This window comes from Balaenoptera borealis, assembly GCF_965194805.1.
Source record: "Balaenoptera borealis genome assembly, chromosome: 15".
In the NCBI taxonomy this organism is placed as follows: Eukaryota; Metazoa; Chordata; class Mammalia; order Artiodactyla; family Balaenopteridae; genus Balaenoptera; species Balaenoptera borealis.
The window spans coordinates 62,540,835-62,557,558 of NC_138871.1; the positions used below are offsets into that span (position 1 = coordinate 62,540,835).

General features: G+C 41.5%; 1 protein-coding gene across 2 annotated transcripts in view; it reads right to left on the reverse strand.

Annotated features, from left to right (window-relative positions):
* The window catches only part of CRIM1 (cysteine rich transmembrane BMP regulator 1), a 205,106-nt gene that overhangs the window by 97,868 nt on the left and 90,514 nt on the right, over positions 1–16,724 (reverse strand). For both annotated transcript variants that reach the window (XM_082356695.1, XM_082356694.1), the window contains exons 3-4: positions 10,655–10,897; positions 9,467–9,587 (exon numbers count right to left, since the gene is read on the reverse strand). In XM_082356695.1, coding sequence (XP_082212821.1) covers positions 9,467–9,587; positions 10,655–10,897 — 364 coding nt within the window. The remainder of the gene's footprint in view (positions 1–9,466; positions 9,588–10,654; positions 10,898–16,724) is intronic.

The following is a 16,724-nucleotide window of genomic DNA, read 5'->3' on the forward strand; positions in this document are numbered from 1 at the left end:
CTAAAAGATTAATCTTACCAAAAAAACCCCAAAACTGTTATTAAGTGCCGTCTTCTTCAAGACAAGGTCTTGGGAACAGATGGACATGATAATTAATTACAAGATTCTTAATTTGATAAAGTCCTTTTGAAAATGAATATTCAGGGATAATTTCCACTGGTTAGTTTCCATAAGCATGGTACATGCAACTTAATTACCTAGCACACTGTTAAGAGCATAGGGATCTACAATAACTGTTATTTGATGATCTAAAGAACTTAACACCGTCTCAAAGAACTAAGGGGGGGGGGGCTCCCTGAGCTTTGAGAAGGAACCTGCCTTTTCTGAGCCACCTGCAGGAAGTTTCTGGCTTTGACATCCGTGTCTGGTTGGGCTGATGTGCCCTGTGATGACAGTCTTGTCCTCCGTGTTCCTGACCCTTGTGTAATCCTCCCGCCCACCCTCCAGGCCTCAACACCCTCCTAAAGGCGTCAACCAGCAGAATGATAGGCTGAGGCTCTGGAGTCAAGACTTGACTGGGGAGCTCTGGAAAGCTGAATCACCCAAGTGTAAGTGTAGCAGCAAAGTCTTGACACTGTCCCTCCAAGACTATTACTCAAAAGTGGAGAGATGTTAATGGAGCAGAGGGTTACAATGGGACTTCTCTGTAAGAGCATACCTGTAGATTCCAAGCTTTGAAACTACAGGCAAATATGGAGGGATATGAAAAATGATCATCAGTCATTGTGTGTGTGTGTGTGTGTGAGTGTGTGTGTGTGTGTGTGTGTGTGTGTGTGTGTGTGTGTGTGTGTTCCCTTATTACCTTCCAAAGGTCTGAGACTTTTCTGAGACTGGCAGAGGTGATATTTGTTAGGTACTGAGTTCCTTCAAGCCTTGTCCCTATCTTATTCATTACCACCAAGCCCAGTGTTCTCTGTCTTCCATGAGGTTCTCAATGAGTCTTGGCCATTTAACTGAGCATTTCCAAATCTGCACCTTGTTTTCACTCACTGTAGCTTTGTGGTTAGATTAAGTTTGATGTAACTCAAGCGCTTCTGAAAGGAAAAGACAACCTGCCAAAGATTCCATTCTGTTGGCTTCAGCCGGGATGAGTCAATTTCAGGCTATAAATTCTGAAACCCCGGAAAGCTTCTTTTCTAAATATCTACATCCAGTCACAAGAAACAGCGTGCAGCAATCTGCTAAGACTCTATTATTGTAATACAATACAGTACCAACAAGACAGATTTTCTTGAGAGCACAGAGAAATCAGGATGGAGGAATGGGAACTAAGCATCCTAGATTTTCAACCTGAAGCAGCAGAGTATGACTATCTAGATGTTGTGGTAAAGGAAAAAAAATTCATGACCTTCGTTCTGGTCATGGGCTGTATATCTGATGTATCTTTCTGATACAATAGGGTTGGGCATCCTTCTTTTTTTCTTGTTTCCTTTGCTGGAATTATAGTGTTTGGAGCTGTTATAATATGACATGGTATGAGTGAGAAATTGTCTTCTAAGGTCAGTGTCTTACAAGACAGAAATAAAACTGAGGCTCAAACAAAGAGAAGGGAACTTAACTCAGTAGACCATTTTTTATTTTAAGAGACATAGAAAGAAATGGTGTAATCATAAAGTTAGGAACAGAGAATCTAAACCTCTTCCACAAATATAATGCCCTCTGTGTGTATACACAAGTTAGTGTGAAATAAAGAAAAATGCAATAAAAATATGGAGACGCTGGATAAAGAGGAGTGACAGGGAAGACAGACAAAGACAGACTTTACCTTAAGGAAAGTGGAGTAGCAATAGCTGGGGAGAGACAGGTACAAATACTGGTGTGGGAGCCAGCCAGCAGCCATGCACAGGCTGCTGGGAGTTCATGGTGGTGAGCGTGCAGGGGTTCGAGGATGCCACACCCAGCACGCTCCCCACAACGTACCCAGAAAGGCAGGCGGACAGGCAGAGATATCCACATTCTATGAGAAAGCACTTTAACACAGTAAGTCCTTGTCTTATGGATTCAGCCTTTGGCCACACAGTCTCTGCTCCTGCTATATAAGGGGCTATCTATTTACAGATATTAAAAAAAAAAAACAACTAACTAGCAGTATTCAACTAGCCATTAACCAACAGGCAATCTATTTTGCTGGATTACCACTCAGCTTTCACAATTCAACCAGTTCTGAGCATCCTGGTTTAAATTATTAGTCTAAGAAAAAATTATTATTATTATTTCATTTTGCCTTTCCTATTTTTTTAAAAAGAAAATGGAAAAAAAGAAAAAGTAACCGTAATTCTTTTATGACTTCCTTTGGACTTTACCCCCTTCCTATCATGATGAAAACCATGTATTTCTCCCATTATCTTCTGAGTTCTGGGATTTTCTAAAATTTTCCTTCTCATTTTTTTTCTCAGGAGTCTCCTATCACCAGCAGATTGGGGTTCCCCCCCCCCAAAGGGTTTGGGAAAAGTCAAAAAATTTAAATTTAAGTAGAAGTTACTTTTGAGATCATCAAATCCCTCCTCCCCTCCTTCTCCCTCAGGTAAGAAAACAGACCCAGATGATGTGAGAGGCTTGTCCAGATTCATGCAGAAGTGGACCTGGATTCTAGAACTCAGCATCCAGGCACAGGCTCTTTCTGCACAGCACCAGGTGACGTGTGAGGGAGTATTCTTTAGCTGCTGAACGGTCTACTTACATGTACACATTTGCCCACAGACTACACTGTAAAAGAAAGTGTATGACATGGAATGTTAGGTCCCCTGAGCGGTGGGGCCGGAGAGGGGCTATGGGGAGTGAGCTCAGGACCACAGCAGTACGGTGCTAGCTGGTGATTTGTACTCACAAAGCCTGGCTCTGCCACTCAGCGGGCAGGACCCTTCCTGAAACGGGAGAGCCATACAACCCACCTCCTGCGGGTGGGGCAGCGCTGGGATTCAGGTTCAGCTACATTTTCACTGGAACTGTACTCAGAATCTAATGTGCTCAAGACATTCTATTAAACGTTTTAGAGAAAACCAAAGTCACATATTAGTCAACCTTTTAGCCTACAGATAATCTAAAATTTTTAATTACTTTGGACTAAGAAGAAAAAGTTAAAAATGCTTCCAAATCTTGATTTAAAAATAAAAGAGGATTTTCAGTATAGTCTCAGAAAGCAAGAGATATAAATGTTCTGGATATAGGTTCTGGAAGAGAATCAGACCCTTTAGTCAGAGAGAGGCTGCAGCCAGGAGGGAGCTTGGGAACCTGGCTTGATACACTGCATACAACCCAGGAGAAACCCTATTTTAAGTTTTTCAACATTATAAACACTGACTTAATTTATTTCCACCTCAAAATAACTAGATTGGATTTTTCTAAATAACTATTAAGGAATGGATATTTAGAGACAGAAATTGACAACAGAATGTTTCAGAACAAAAAGTTGTGGAACAATCTCATTAAAATAAATTTAGAATGGGTGACTGTCAATAACATATTATATTCATTCATCTTCTTAATAAAAACATAAGAATAGTTACATAACAAAGCAAAAGGCATAAGGGTATTGAAACACTCATTTGACTTACAGTAAAAGGGAATACAGTAAAGGTATTACTTCTTAGATTTTTAACTAGTTAATTTCTCCCCTGTGAACCTGTATCTAAAAAGCCTGGTGAAAAATTACAGAGGCAAAGGGAAAACTCTGTAAAATGCAGCACATACATCAGGGATAGCAAAGGGTGAGGAGTGCAGAGAAAAAACAAAACAAAACATGATCTGGGAGCTTTCTTCTTAATAAATAGTCTAAGCTGGCCGACACAGGAGGACATGGGATGCACAGAGGTACAGCCCAGGCTGGATCTACCCTCCAACCAGACCTGGTGGGTCTATTTCTCTCAGACAACTATCCATTCCAGAATCAACCATTACCGAGGGAATTACTATGTACGTCTTTGAAAGTTTTTTTTTTTTCTGTTTGTTTTAAAAATTGACCTGGTTTTATCAGGCAGATCTTATGGCGTCCAAAAATGGCACTCCCTGTTGCGTGATGAGAGAAAATCAAGATCAACTAGATAGTCACAACATTCCATAAGGAGAGGAGTTAAAAATAATGATTGGCTAAATGATGCTTAAAGTCGAGGTGGTGCTCAGAGGCTCCTAAATCATGTATCTACTCCCAGGTGAACTGCTGACTGGCAAGTGAAGGGAGAAGCAGAAACAGAGCAGCTGAGAGAAAGGAGGGCCCTGAGTCCCACGGCCAGAAGGACATTAGTCTTTGGAAAGAAGGTCGCAGAGCTGCAACACTCCACCAACTTTCGACCATTAGAAAATGAAACCTAAGGGGGCCCCTATTTTGATGACATGTATGTTATGGTGGATTAAAAATGGTCACAAATTCTTTGCAGCTTCTCCCATCAAGAGGTGGAATCCACTGCCCCACTCCTTGAACCAAGGCTCTCCCTGTGAATTGCTTACACTATCAGAATGCAGTGGAGGTCATGCTGTGTGACTTCCAAGTTCTTGGTCTCTTTTAAGGCTTTGCTACTTCCTCCCTTGCTTCTGCCATCACATAAAGGAGCCAGGATGAAGGACCACACAGGGGGTGACAGGCCTTTCCAGCCAGACATGTGAGAATGATGCCACCGTAGACCACCTAGCCCCAGATGACCCACCAGCTGGCTACAGAAGAACCTCCCAGTTAAAACACTGAGGCAAGAGAAATAATAAATCTTCACTGTTTTAAGCAACTACTTTTGGGGGTGCCTTGTTACACAGCAATGTGTAACTGAAACATGGGCATGCTGTGTTAATATGTACTATGCTGATATAAACAAACATGATGGTGAGATATAAATTCATATTCTTTGATATAGTTCCTGAACTTAAAAACAACAACAAAACATTGTATAAAAAAAAAAAAAAACTGCACTGGAGAGTATAGGGCTTTGAATCAAAGAACCTGGGCTGAAGACTTGGACCTGCTCTGTCCCTTGTACCAAAAACATTTGTGATCTTGCACAAGTCACTTATTTTCTCAACCTCTGTTTTCATATCCATAAATTTCTCATGGAGTCAGAAAGATGACAAAATGAGGGCAGCAAAGGTAAAAAATGCTTTGTAAACAGCAAGGTACACTACAAGTTTAAGCTGTCACTGTTACTGCCACCTAGATGTTACTTAAAGACTTTCCTGTTTTTCCTTCCCTGCAAAGACATCATTTGATCAAAGCATCTGACATAACTTTCTCTTTGTAAGTTTCCTTTTGCATGGAGGCAATGGCATGCACACATGTACAAAGGGTCTTGCAGAGACCATGAGGTGTCATGAGCCCCATGGACAGTCCCATTTTTCCTTTTTGTCATCATGCAGGGTTCAGGCCCAATTTAAGGCCCAGAGCCACTAAGTCTCATTCCTTTTCACTATCTCCTGAAAGGTACGATGAGCTGCCGTATACCTCACAACATATTCTAGCACCAACAGAAGAGAAGAGGATGAAAAGAATTACTGGAGTGCTTGGACACCTAAACCAAGTTGAGGGAAGGAAGAATTAAAAATGATAATTATATCACAAAGAATGATATCTAAACAGGATGAAGTTCAGGAGAAAAGACAGCAAAAGAGGGGACAATGAAGGATGGGCCATTAAGAAAAAGCAGAGACTCAGCAAGGGGAGAAGGACTAACGTATCCTTAGAAAGGGAAGAGGTGGGTGGGAGAACCAGTACTTGTCAGGCATGGAAGTGGAAAGAGATATCCATGCACCAAAAGGACATCTGGAGGGGAGTATCTATCACTTGGAAGAGCTCAGCTCATGTTCCATGAATGAATGAATAAATGAACTGAGAACAGGCAACTCAAAAGAAAATTCACAAAGTGAGCAAGTACTTACACCCAAACAGGGCAGTCAGGGGCCTTAATGGGTGACACAGTCTCACTGGGAATGGCAATTCCATTTGGATGGTAATGAAGGAGGGAGGGATTTATTATTTAAGATGAGGGCAGAATGTCCACAAATTCCTTTTTTAGTCTATGCAAGTATAATAAGTCCTACAAAAAAGGGGCTGTGACTTCCACCTAAGGTAAACCTCTACTGCTAAAGTTTCCAATATTTTACCTTACTCTGTCCTGACTGTAAAGGGCTTTTCCCCCTGAATTTGCCACACAATCAGTTTTGATCTCAAATGGCTCTAATTTCTTAACAGTGCTCTTTATGCTGGTAAAGGTCAAGTCATCATAACAGGGTTTTGCATATTCTAAAATGCTCTTCTTTATACCTAATCATGGTCTCAAAGAGAAAACCTTTGACGTGGATCACACACAAGGATAAAGTTAGGTAGTTTTCTTCTCTTAAAATACTACCACTATTGCAACATATTAGGCTCTCTTCTTTTTATTTCCACTTTCACGTGATTGTTTGGGTTTTTATTCTCTTATCAAAGTATGACCTGTCTGTCATCCTCCTTAATAAGCGGGAACCCATTTAATATGCTCAACTAGGTTAAGTCACAGTCTGAGTGTATTCTGCATTACTGATTCATTCGGAATTAATGCATACACAGAGGAAAAGAAAGAAGACACAATCCCTGACCTGTAGAAATGTCCTTTAGCTGGTGAGACAAGACTTTACCCATGTTAACAGTTACATAACAATGCAAGGAAGTATATGATTAATTGGAAACATGGACAGGATATGTTGGGAGTACCTAGGGAGTGAGACGGGTGTTGGCTGAAGAACAAAGACCTTGTGGATGAAGTAGAATTGAACTGGGAGTCCTGCAGGATGAACAACACTATTAGAAAAGGTAGAATGGAGAGATAAAGGCATCTCATGCTTTGAGAGGTGAGCCCATTGCTTGGAGTGGAGGATTTTTGCAATACTGAGAATTGGCCATAAAGAGGGGGGTTGGGGGGGAACTGCAAGGGTCTTATAGTGAGACAAGGAGTAGTATTACCACCTAATGGCAGGAAGATAATTTTTCTCTTCTTCAACATATAAGTCATCATGGTCAATAGTGGGCCTGTTCATTCATTCATTCATTCATTCACTCATTCATAAATGTAGGTTACCATTTTATATCAAGTCCTGTTCTATGTACTAGAGGCTATAAAATACTCCCTTCCCTTGAGAAGCACACAGAGTAGGAGAGACTGACCCAAAAAAATCAATGATTTCCATGTATTATGAAAAGGGCTATGATAAAGAGATACATGGGAATTAGATTACAAGGGAGCAGAGGAGAGACACCTAAGTCATCTTTAGGGGCTGAAGACTGAAAAACACTGCAAACAGAAGGAAATGTAGTCCTGAAAGAGGAGAAGTTTGTAGAAGGGGAAGGCAATCAGGGAAGAGCCCACTGCAAATGCAAAGGCCCAGAGCCCGAGACAGCTTGGGGGGTGGGGGGGATCCAGTTCAGGTGGGAACACAGGATGCATGTGGAGAAGGGGCAGCAGGGGAGGAAGGGTCACTGACTATTTAAAATACAGGAAACCAAAGAGCTGTGAGAACTTATCCCTCCCTGCAAATAATTTACCCTGGGATTTTTGGATGGCTTCCTTCTCCATGCTTCCAATTTCTTCATTAGAGCCACCTTTAACTGAATATCCTTTGGTTCTGAATGCCAAAGTCAAAATTAGGTCAATACGTAATAATCACCCTAAGGTTTATGTTTACCAGACTCACGGAAGCTTGGGGATAAAAACGGAAGGCTTCTACTTGAACCTCCTTTCCAAGGTAACATTTCTTCTAAGCATTCCTGGAAGGTGGCCATCCAGACGGAAAGAAGTCTCTCCGGCCCCAGGGAGCTCAGTTTATCTCAGGAAGCAGCCCAGTGCATGACTGTTCATCATTAGTTGTAAGAAATATTTTTTCCCTTAAATTGAAATTAAGTATGTCTTCCTGTTGCTTCTATCCATTTCAACCCCTTAGAGTGAAAAAAATAGCCTACTGTGCCTCCTACATGCAAATGGTGCTACATTACATTTGTAACAGTGAATTGAGAAATGTCCCTTTTGCTCTCTAAAGGTCTTGTTAATTGACAACTGGCTTAGTTTTGATTAATTAGGTGGTCTAATATCATGTGCCACCTTCCTTTTCATGAAGACCTTGAAGGGACATCTGTCACTGTTAGTAATACTCCATTTTCCTCCTTTACTGATTAGTAATACCTTACGTTTGCACAATACTTCAACGCTTTCCAAACATCTTCACATAAATTATCACAATGTAGTGTCGTAAGAAAGTGCTACGCCACTGTATGTTACCTTCACAAAAATCTCTGCACCTGTTTTATGATGCACTATAAAGGATAGGGCAAGTCCTGTAAAATATGTCTGAGAGAATACTATGGTTTCTGACACAACAATGGCTAGTAAATGTCAAAGAATTAACGTGTTTTAAGAGAAGGAAGAAGAAAAAAGTAGTTATCAGAACAAACTCTGGATGTCTACTTCAATCATGGACAAATGACTGATACTTTCCTTAACTACAGACCATACACATTCCTACCTTAGCAACCCATTTGTTTAATCACAATTACTCATGCAACAAACACGGATGCTAAGTGCCTGGCACAGGGACTGAGGGAGAGAGAGCTTAGATATGGGGGGTTAAGGAAGGTACCACGTTAACTCTGGATATTAAATGTAAAGCAAAAGTTGAAAGAAATGAGATGGCTTAGTCAAAATCATGACTTAGTGACCTGGGAAAGATGGAGGGGAGGACCTGGTAGGGAAGAGGGGAGGGCACTCAGCAGGGGAAATAGAACGTAAACCCTGTGATTCCAAGCACGGTCTTTCCCAAAGCAAAGCACAAAGTACCAGCTCTACGGTGGTGCTATGAAGACGGTCAAGGATGGGGCCTGGGGACCCTTGCGTTCTGGAGTAAGTCTGGCCCTGCAGGGTTAAGGGCATGTCCTGCTACTAAGACTAAACTGACAGCAGCTTTTTCCCCACCAAGCCAAAGAGAGATGTGCTTGTTCCTCCAGAAAGCATTATAGGAATTTAAACTCCTTGTTGCCTCAGCAAGTTATAGGTCTGGGTAGATGTGTGATTGCAAACGTCAAGGATCCCTGGGGAGCAATTCTATGATGCATGCAGTGTTTCACCCCATTGAACACAATGGTTAAACACCTGTAAGATTCACTGCACAGGATCAAATGACATGCCTACTATGGATCGATACCTTGCTGCCTTCCCGGCTCCAGACTGAGGGACACATGTGCCTGTTTAGTTTGCAGCCTGCAAAAGTGCACAGGCACCCCAACCTGAGGAACCTCTAAGGATTAGGGACTTAACCTGAGGACAGCTGACTTTGGCCCCAGGAACGACACATGGAACTACCAAGTCATAGTAACCGTTCAGTGACTTCTCCATAGAAACAGGAGGATATTAGGGTTCTCTGACCCTTGGGGAAAACAAACGGCATGCCTGAAACTGTGCCTTTCGTGAATGCTAACACACAGGACAGAGGAGAAAGCGTAAAAAACGAATGACGGACCGACCTTGTTGGCAGGGTGCAGCAACCATCCGCTGTGAGTCTGACCTGAGTTTCGTAGCTGTCCAGGGGGCACACGGCCTGCTGAACGGAGGGACACTCCACAGTGCTGCAGTCCACGCTGAAAACTGGGGGGCAAACAGAGGCACCATTCACCGTTACGTTTCCTTGCATTTTGAGTCCCCAAATGAAACACTGGCTCTTCAAATTTCTGTAGTTTCCTTGCTTCCTGGAAACCCTGTCTTAGCACTGGCATTTTCATTTCCATCAACGTTAGAGAACTGTAACATGACCCAAATCTTCTGTTCAAGAAAAGAAGGGAACAAGACACTGAAGAGTTAAGATGCAGACACAGAGAAAGACAGAGAGTTAAACCAGTGGTGGTTCTGTGGATGGTGACGATCAGCCCGAGGCATTTCTGATGAAACAGTTCAAGAGATGAACAAGGGCTTGCTTGGCTTGAGCATTTACCTAGCAGTTAAAAACAATCTGACCCATGGTTAGAAACTTTGGAAGAGGAAATCTCTGCAGTCCAGACCTATTCACAGACCACATTAGAAATGTAGCCACGAGAACAAAGATGTTAAAAATACCATAGATCAGAAACAGCTGGGACATGACTACAAAATAAATGTGGCAAAGAAGTTGAGTAAACAGTCAAAGATGACTTAGCACATGCTATAAAGCTAAAGGACGGATGGTGGGGAGCTGGCAAGGAGGAAGATTGGGGCTGAGTATTTCATTATAAAATGTCTGGCATTTTGATGCATATATTTATCTAAAAATAACTTTCTGTTTTATGTACGATGATTGTTTTTAAATGTAATACTTTAAAGTGACAGATATATCTGCAAATGAGGATGATGACCTCCTCTGGGGGAATGAAGCAGGCAACCACAGTACCATAAATTTTAACCCTACTGCCCCCATCAAGCATACTTTGAAGGAAGAAAAAAGAAGAAGAAAAGAGAAAAAGACAGGGTCCCTCTCTGAAGGCACTTCTGTACCAGTGGATTATCTGGTTCTCTGGCTGGAGGGCAGAAGCCAGGCTGCCATTAGCCCAGAGGAACAGGTTTGCAGCACCCCACTGTCAAGTGGTCAGGGTGGGGCGGGGCACGGGGGAAGGCTGGCCGCCGCCGCCCTCTGATGCAAAGCAGCGAGGCTGCGAGGCTGCGGGGACCAAGCCCGTGCATACCTGGTTTGCACTCATAGAGGTCACAGCACTCTCCCGGCTTCCCTGAGGCTTTGGACACAAGTATGTTCAGGTATCCTGGCTGGCAGACTTTCCGCAGGCAGCCCGCGGGGTCGCACACGCAGCGGCTGGGGAGGGGGCAGCACTCCCCGGGGGGTGCGTAACCCTCGATCAGAACGGAGTCTTCAGGACAGCGCGGAGAGAACTGGACTTCACAGCGGGCCTTGGAGCAATCTGGCTTCTCTTCTAAATGGGAGAGAAAGAGTTTAGCACAGGCCCAGGGGCAGCATGGGGCACTCTCCCCATAAGTGCAGGCAGCCCTGATGATAGACTAACTAACAAAGAGTACAGCAGGGACAGAAATCTGGTGAGAACCCTCAAACACAGCTAAGCCGCCCATGGAAATCTTTCCCGTGACCTGCTCATGACACCAAAGCGAGAGGTGGAAGCTGCCTTCTCCATCGGCCCGTCCCCTCCCTTGTGTTGAACAATCCATGTCCAGCACATGGATCAGGTGAAGAAAGGCGGAGGGAAGATGCCTATGTGACGTGGAGACCCTGAAAACGGGACTCAGTCACTGACCAAGGGAAAAATCTTTAAGTTTAAGAGGAGTTTTAAGGGCCGTTCTTTGAAAACAGTGTCCATTTAAACACCAAAACAGGCCCACAAATACCTAATGGCTGTTTTGGGGACTGAGGACAAGATGGATGACAATCACCACGGAGGAACTTGACCTCCAAGCTCTGAAATTTGAGGAGATGAACAGACTAAGATGATAGGAAAGCTTTAGCAAGATGGATATTGAGCCAAATTCCCATGTAATTTCCCGAAATGGCATCTGGTGTGTTTCTATCCCTAGCAGAAATCCATCAAATGTACCTTATTCTCCTTTCTCCTGTATTATGTCACCAACCTATTGCTGCACTTCCATTTTTACAGATAAGAAAAATAAATCAAGCAAAGCCCTAGCTTCTGGAGCCCCAGTGCGCAGCTCAGTTTCTTGGTTTAAGCTTTAAAGAAACTTATAGCCACATTAGGCCCTTGTCAATTGCATTATTATGAACTTTCATCAAATCTTTAACCGTGGTCATTTTTAAGTCTTTTGTCATTTACAGACAGTTCTGGGTGTACTCTGATGCTTCTGCAAAAATGTTCCTATAAAAGGGTTTCATCTTCAAGGAATTCATGGAAAAGACTCTGACAAGTACAGGTTTCTGATAACTGACTATCGTGCTGAACTGAATGAAGAAGCATTTTCAGAACTCTAATGGAAAACTGATGAACTCATAAAAGTGCTAACAAAAGATCAAGATAAAAAAAAATTAATTACATGGGACTGAGTGAACTGATGAGGATGATTATAATTTTTGTGACTTTCTGTTTGAATAAAAAAAAAAATCCCACAAGGACTCAGAGGCAAAAAATATACAAATCAATTTTCACTGCAAAGTAAAGGAGCTGTTACAGTGGAGGATTACTGGACTGAATGTCAATATCATGACATAGTATGAGTGTGTTTCGTGTTTGGTAATTGCAATCATTGTTGCTTTTGTTGTGATCATCCATTTACAATGCTTGGTGTCAGTTTATTTATCTCTTGTAAAAATAAAATACAGTGTGTGTGTGTGTGTGTGTGTGTGTGTGTGTGTGGAAAAAAAAAAAGAAAAACGTTCTGGAGGTGGATGGTGGTGATGGTTGCACAAACAATGGGAATGTACTTAATGCCACTGAACTGTACACTTAAATATAGTGAAGATGGTAAGTTTTACATTATGTATATTTTATCACTATTTCTTAAAATAAAGAATAATACCTTTTTAAACTCAAAAAAAAAAAAGTCTGAAATAAACCAAAAGCACATCATCATGGCCTCATGACCTTGAGTGGAAAGAGTTCGGAAAATGTTGGGTGAAAATAATGCCATGTAGTATTGGGGTACGTTCATAAGCTCTGTCTTTCCTAAAGTAAAACCCACAAACAATCACAAAGCAGGGTTAGATGCAAGAGGTCTCCTAGTTCAGCCTTCTAAACTAAAAATTTTAGTCTATTTTGTACATAAAGAACCTGAGGCCCGAGAATTCAAGCGATGTGTCTAAGGTCAGTGGTAAAATTAAAGCAAGAATCCAAGCTTCCTGACTTTCAGTCCACTTAGCTCTTTATATTACAAAAGTAGGTCTATTTTCAAAATCAAGTGTCCCTCAGGTCATTTCTACCTTGATTGCTGTATCTTTCATTTCACCGTCCATCTTCCTTGTGTAACTATTTCTTGTCTAATCAGAAGATAGCACAGGAGAGCCTTCATACTCATAGTTCTGGTAAATTCATTCAAAAATATTTCTTGAGTGCCCGCTGTTCCAGCAGCCTGGGACACACCACAAGGAAAACAAACAGAGATCCTGGCCCTTATATAGTTTACAATGCACTGGAGGGTGATATAAAATAAACAATAAATGTTATAAATAAGCAAACTATATAGGAGCAGAGGATGATAAGTGCTGGGTGGGGGAATAGAACAGAGCAAGGGGGAATTAGTGCATGGAAGAAGTGGGGGGCAGTTACAGTTTGGTCGGGGGACTTCCCCGGTGGCACAGTGGTTAAGAATCCACCTGCCAGTGCAGGGTACATAGGTTCGAGCCCTGGTCTGGGACGGTCCCACATGCTGCGGAGCAACTAAGCCCGTGCGCCACAACTACTGAGCCCGCGTGCCACAACTACTGAAGCCCGCGCACCTAGAGCCTGTGCTCTGCAACAAGAGAATCCACTGCAATGAGAAGCCCGCGCACTGCAATGAAGAGTAGCCCCAGCTCGCCGCAACTAGAGAAAGCCTGCGCACAGCAGTGAAGACCCAACACAGCCAAAGAAAAATTGAAAAAAAAAAAACAAAAAACAAAACAATTTGGTCGGAATAGGCATCACTGGGAAGCTGATGTTTGAACAGATTTGAAGGAGTGAGGGGTGGGCCATAGAGATACCTGGGAGAAGAGCACCCCAGCAGAGGGCACAGCTACTGCACTCCTGCGTGTCCCAAGAGGAGCAAGAGGCCAGTGTGGCTGCAGCAGGATATACAGAGGATACATACACCCAATTTTCATATTACAAGCCCAAGCAACTGTCTTCAGAAGAGAACATACTTAAGAGGAATTCCACTCCTGGATCCCCATCAGCGTGGGCAGAACAAATCAAAGAGCTGAGGAGGAGAAAGCGAACCTTGGCTGTATGGGAGATGGGAGTGTGGAAAGCACACTGAGTAGATGTCTTATCTGTCAAACACAAACACGTGGTCTCATAACTAATACGAGTGCCATGACTTTAACTGCAAACTGCGCTTACTTTCTACTCTTGTTAATGTGCTGCAATTAACTTATTCTGTATCACATTCTATTACATTCTTATTCTAGAAAATATTCGGTATGCATAATCAGACTTTTAAAACATAAGCTTCGGGGCTTCCCCGGTGGCACAGTGGTTGAGAATCTGCCTGCCAATGCAGGGGACACGGGTTTGAGCCCTTGTCTGGGAAGATCCCACATGCCGCGGAGCAACTGGGCCCATGAGCCACAACTACGGAGCCTGCGTGTCTGGAGCCTGTGCTCTGCAACAAGAGAGGGCGCGATAGTGAGGGGCCCACGCATCGCGATGAAGAGTGGCCCCCGCTTGTCACAACTAGAGAAAGCCCTCGCACAGGAACTAAGACCCAACACAGCCATAAATAAATAAATAAAATTAAAAAACAAAAACAAAAAAACACATAAGCTTCAAAGAAAGATGTTTTCATGAAAACCCAACATATTAGATCTTCCTAGTTATTCTGCTCTTTAAGTTTCCTTTAACAGTCCCAACATTGTCACTGACTGGTATGTATTTTGCAGCTCAAGCCCTGAGAGATTTATTTACTTCTGAAGACCTGCCTTAGTAACACACGCGGCATAAGGTAGGCTACCACAGACACTGTCTGAACCACAGTCTGAAATGATTTAAGAATGTTAAAAATGAGGATTACATCTTATTATAAATGCTTTTTCAACTTTTCTCAGGATTCATATTGGGTTTCCCTTTAATTTACTAATATAATCAATTAGTAGATTTTAAACCAGCCTCGTTTTCTTAGAATAAACCCTCTTTCTAAAGATCCAGCTGGGTGTGACTTCCTAACATATTAAGACTTTTAGATTAATAAGCTTGAGTAATATTAGCCTGCGGCTCTCTCTTTTTGTGTGTGTGTGTGCTGGCCTCATCCGGTCTTAGCTCCAGAGTTATACTAACTTTTTCAATGACCTGTTTATCATTCTACCTCTTTCTCGGCTGTAAAGCAGTTCAAATACCACAGGAATTATCTATTCTTTGATGTTTTCATATAACTCATGAACCTATCTGAACTCAGTATATTTTTAAAGGAGGAAAGGACAGATTTCTTTGTTGGTTATTAGATTATTCAGGTGTTCCACCTTTTGTAGAATTATCTATACTAACATATATTAGAAATATATATAACATATGTTTATATATATTAAGAAATACCTCATTCATCTAGAGTTACAAACTCATTTCAGGCTTTATGGAGCAAGCTTTCTTTTTTGTGGTTTATGTGTTCATGGGTTCTCTCAAGTTTTTGAATCTCTTCCTTCTTTGTCTTTCAGATTGTTTAACTGGCTTTTCTCTAGGTTTAAAATTGATGCTTAGTTCACTTCTATTTTCTCACAAGTGTGAATAACTTTTTTTTTTTGAATAACTTTAATTATGATTGTAATACTTTAGCCAAATATTGCTTTGGTTATATTCTAATTTTTGATACGTACTACTCTCAATGTAACTCATTTCTAATTCAATTTTGATCTCTTCTTTAACTAAAGACTTTTTAGGACAATGCTAATAAATTTCTGCGTGGCTTACCTTTTTCCTTTCCTTCTCCTTGGCTTTCCTTTTCAGTTTAATTTATGGTTTCACTGCCCTGTTGCCAGAAAATGTAGGCTATACAATTTTCCACTTCTGTTAATTTCTTGAGTTTATCTTTTGTTTTTGTTTTTTTGGCACGCGTGTATGTACATGTGGCCTATGGTCAACTTTTTGAATACATGAGTATTTGAAAAGGACATGTATTCTCTGTTTATTGAATCCAAACTTGCGCATCTATTAAATCAAGCTTAATTATGACATTCTGCTCACTTACATCTTACATTTTTAAACTGATTTCCAAGAAGGATCTATAAAAAAATCTCCCACTATGAACCAGCAACTTCTCCTCATATTTCTAACAGTTTTCACTTTAATTTTTCAAGGATGTGTGGTTAAGTTCATGACTAGCAGGCAGAAGATTCAAGCCTGTTATACTGACTTGGCAAATTGTAAAGTGATGCTTTCAAAGAATTTAGATTTCTAAGATCTAAATCTTTCTTTTTATTTTGTAATCGTAAGTGTCTTAGCTTTATTCTCCTCTTCATTCTACCCTCTATTCACTTTTCAACAGATTATCTAGAACACTCACCCAGCATCCTTCCCTTCCCCCATCATCAGCCTGTCACTTGAACCCAACTATGGTTACCATAGCACCAGGAATTGTTTTTCTAAAACCTTCTTTCTCAGCCTGTTTCTAAATAATTCTTGCAGTCGATTTCATTTATTCATCTGTGTCTCCATCTCTCCTCCATGGAGAAAATAAGGAGAAAACTACAGACACACCATATATTTTCTATCATTTAGAAGGCTTTTCTGACATTACCTCTGAATTTTAAATTTTATCCATTTGAAGAGAAGCCTCTCCTTACTCTTTCCCTATGGTGTCTAACAAGTCTATATATAGTACTTAACTTAATTAACAAGCTCTTCAGTCTGGTTGCCCGGGCAACACTTTGCAACTGGCATCTTAAAACAAAAACAAAAACAAAAAAACTGCCCCAGATATAGAAAGTCTAGAGTGACAGGATCACTTGCAACAGAGGTAATTAAGGGAAATAAGCTGGTTTCATCATATTAATTATCTCCCTTTAAGAGGTTAGCCCTCAAAATATTGACAGGGTCACCCAGTATTAAAGTGACTTTACAATAATAATGGCAAGTTTGTATCAATCCTAGTCAC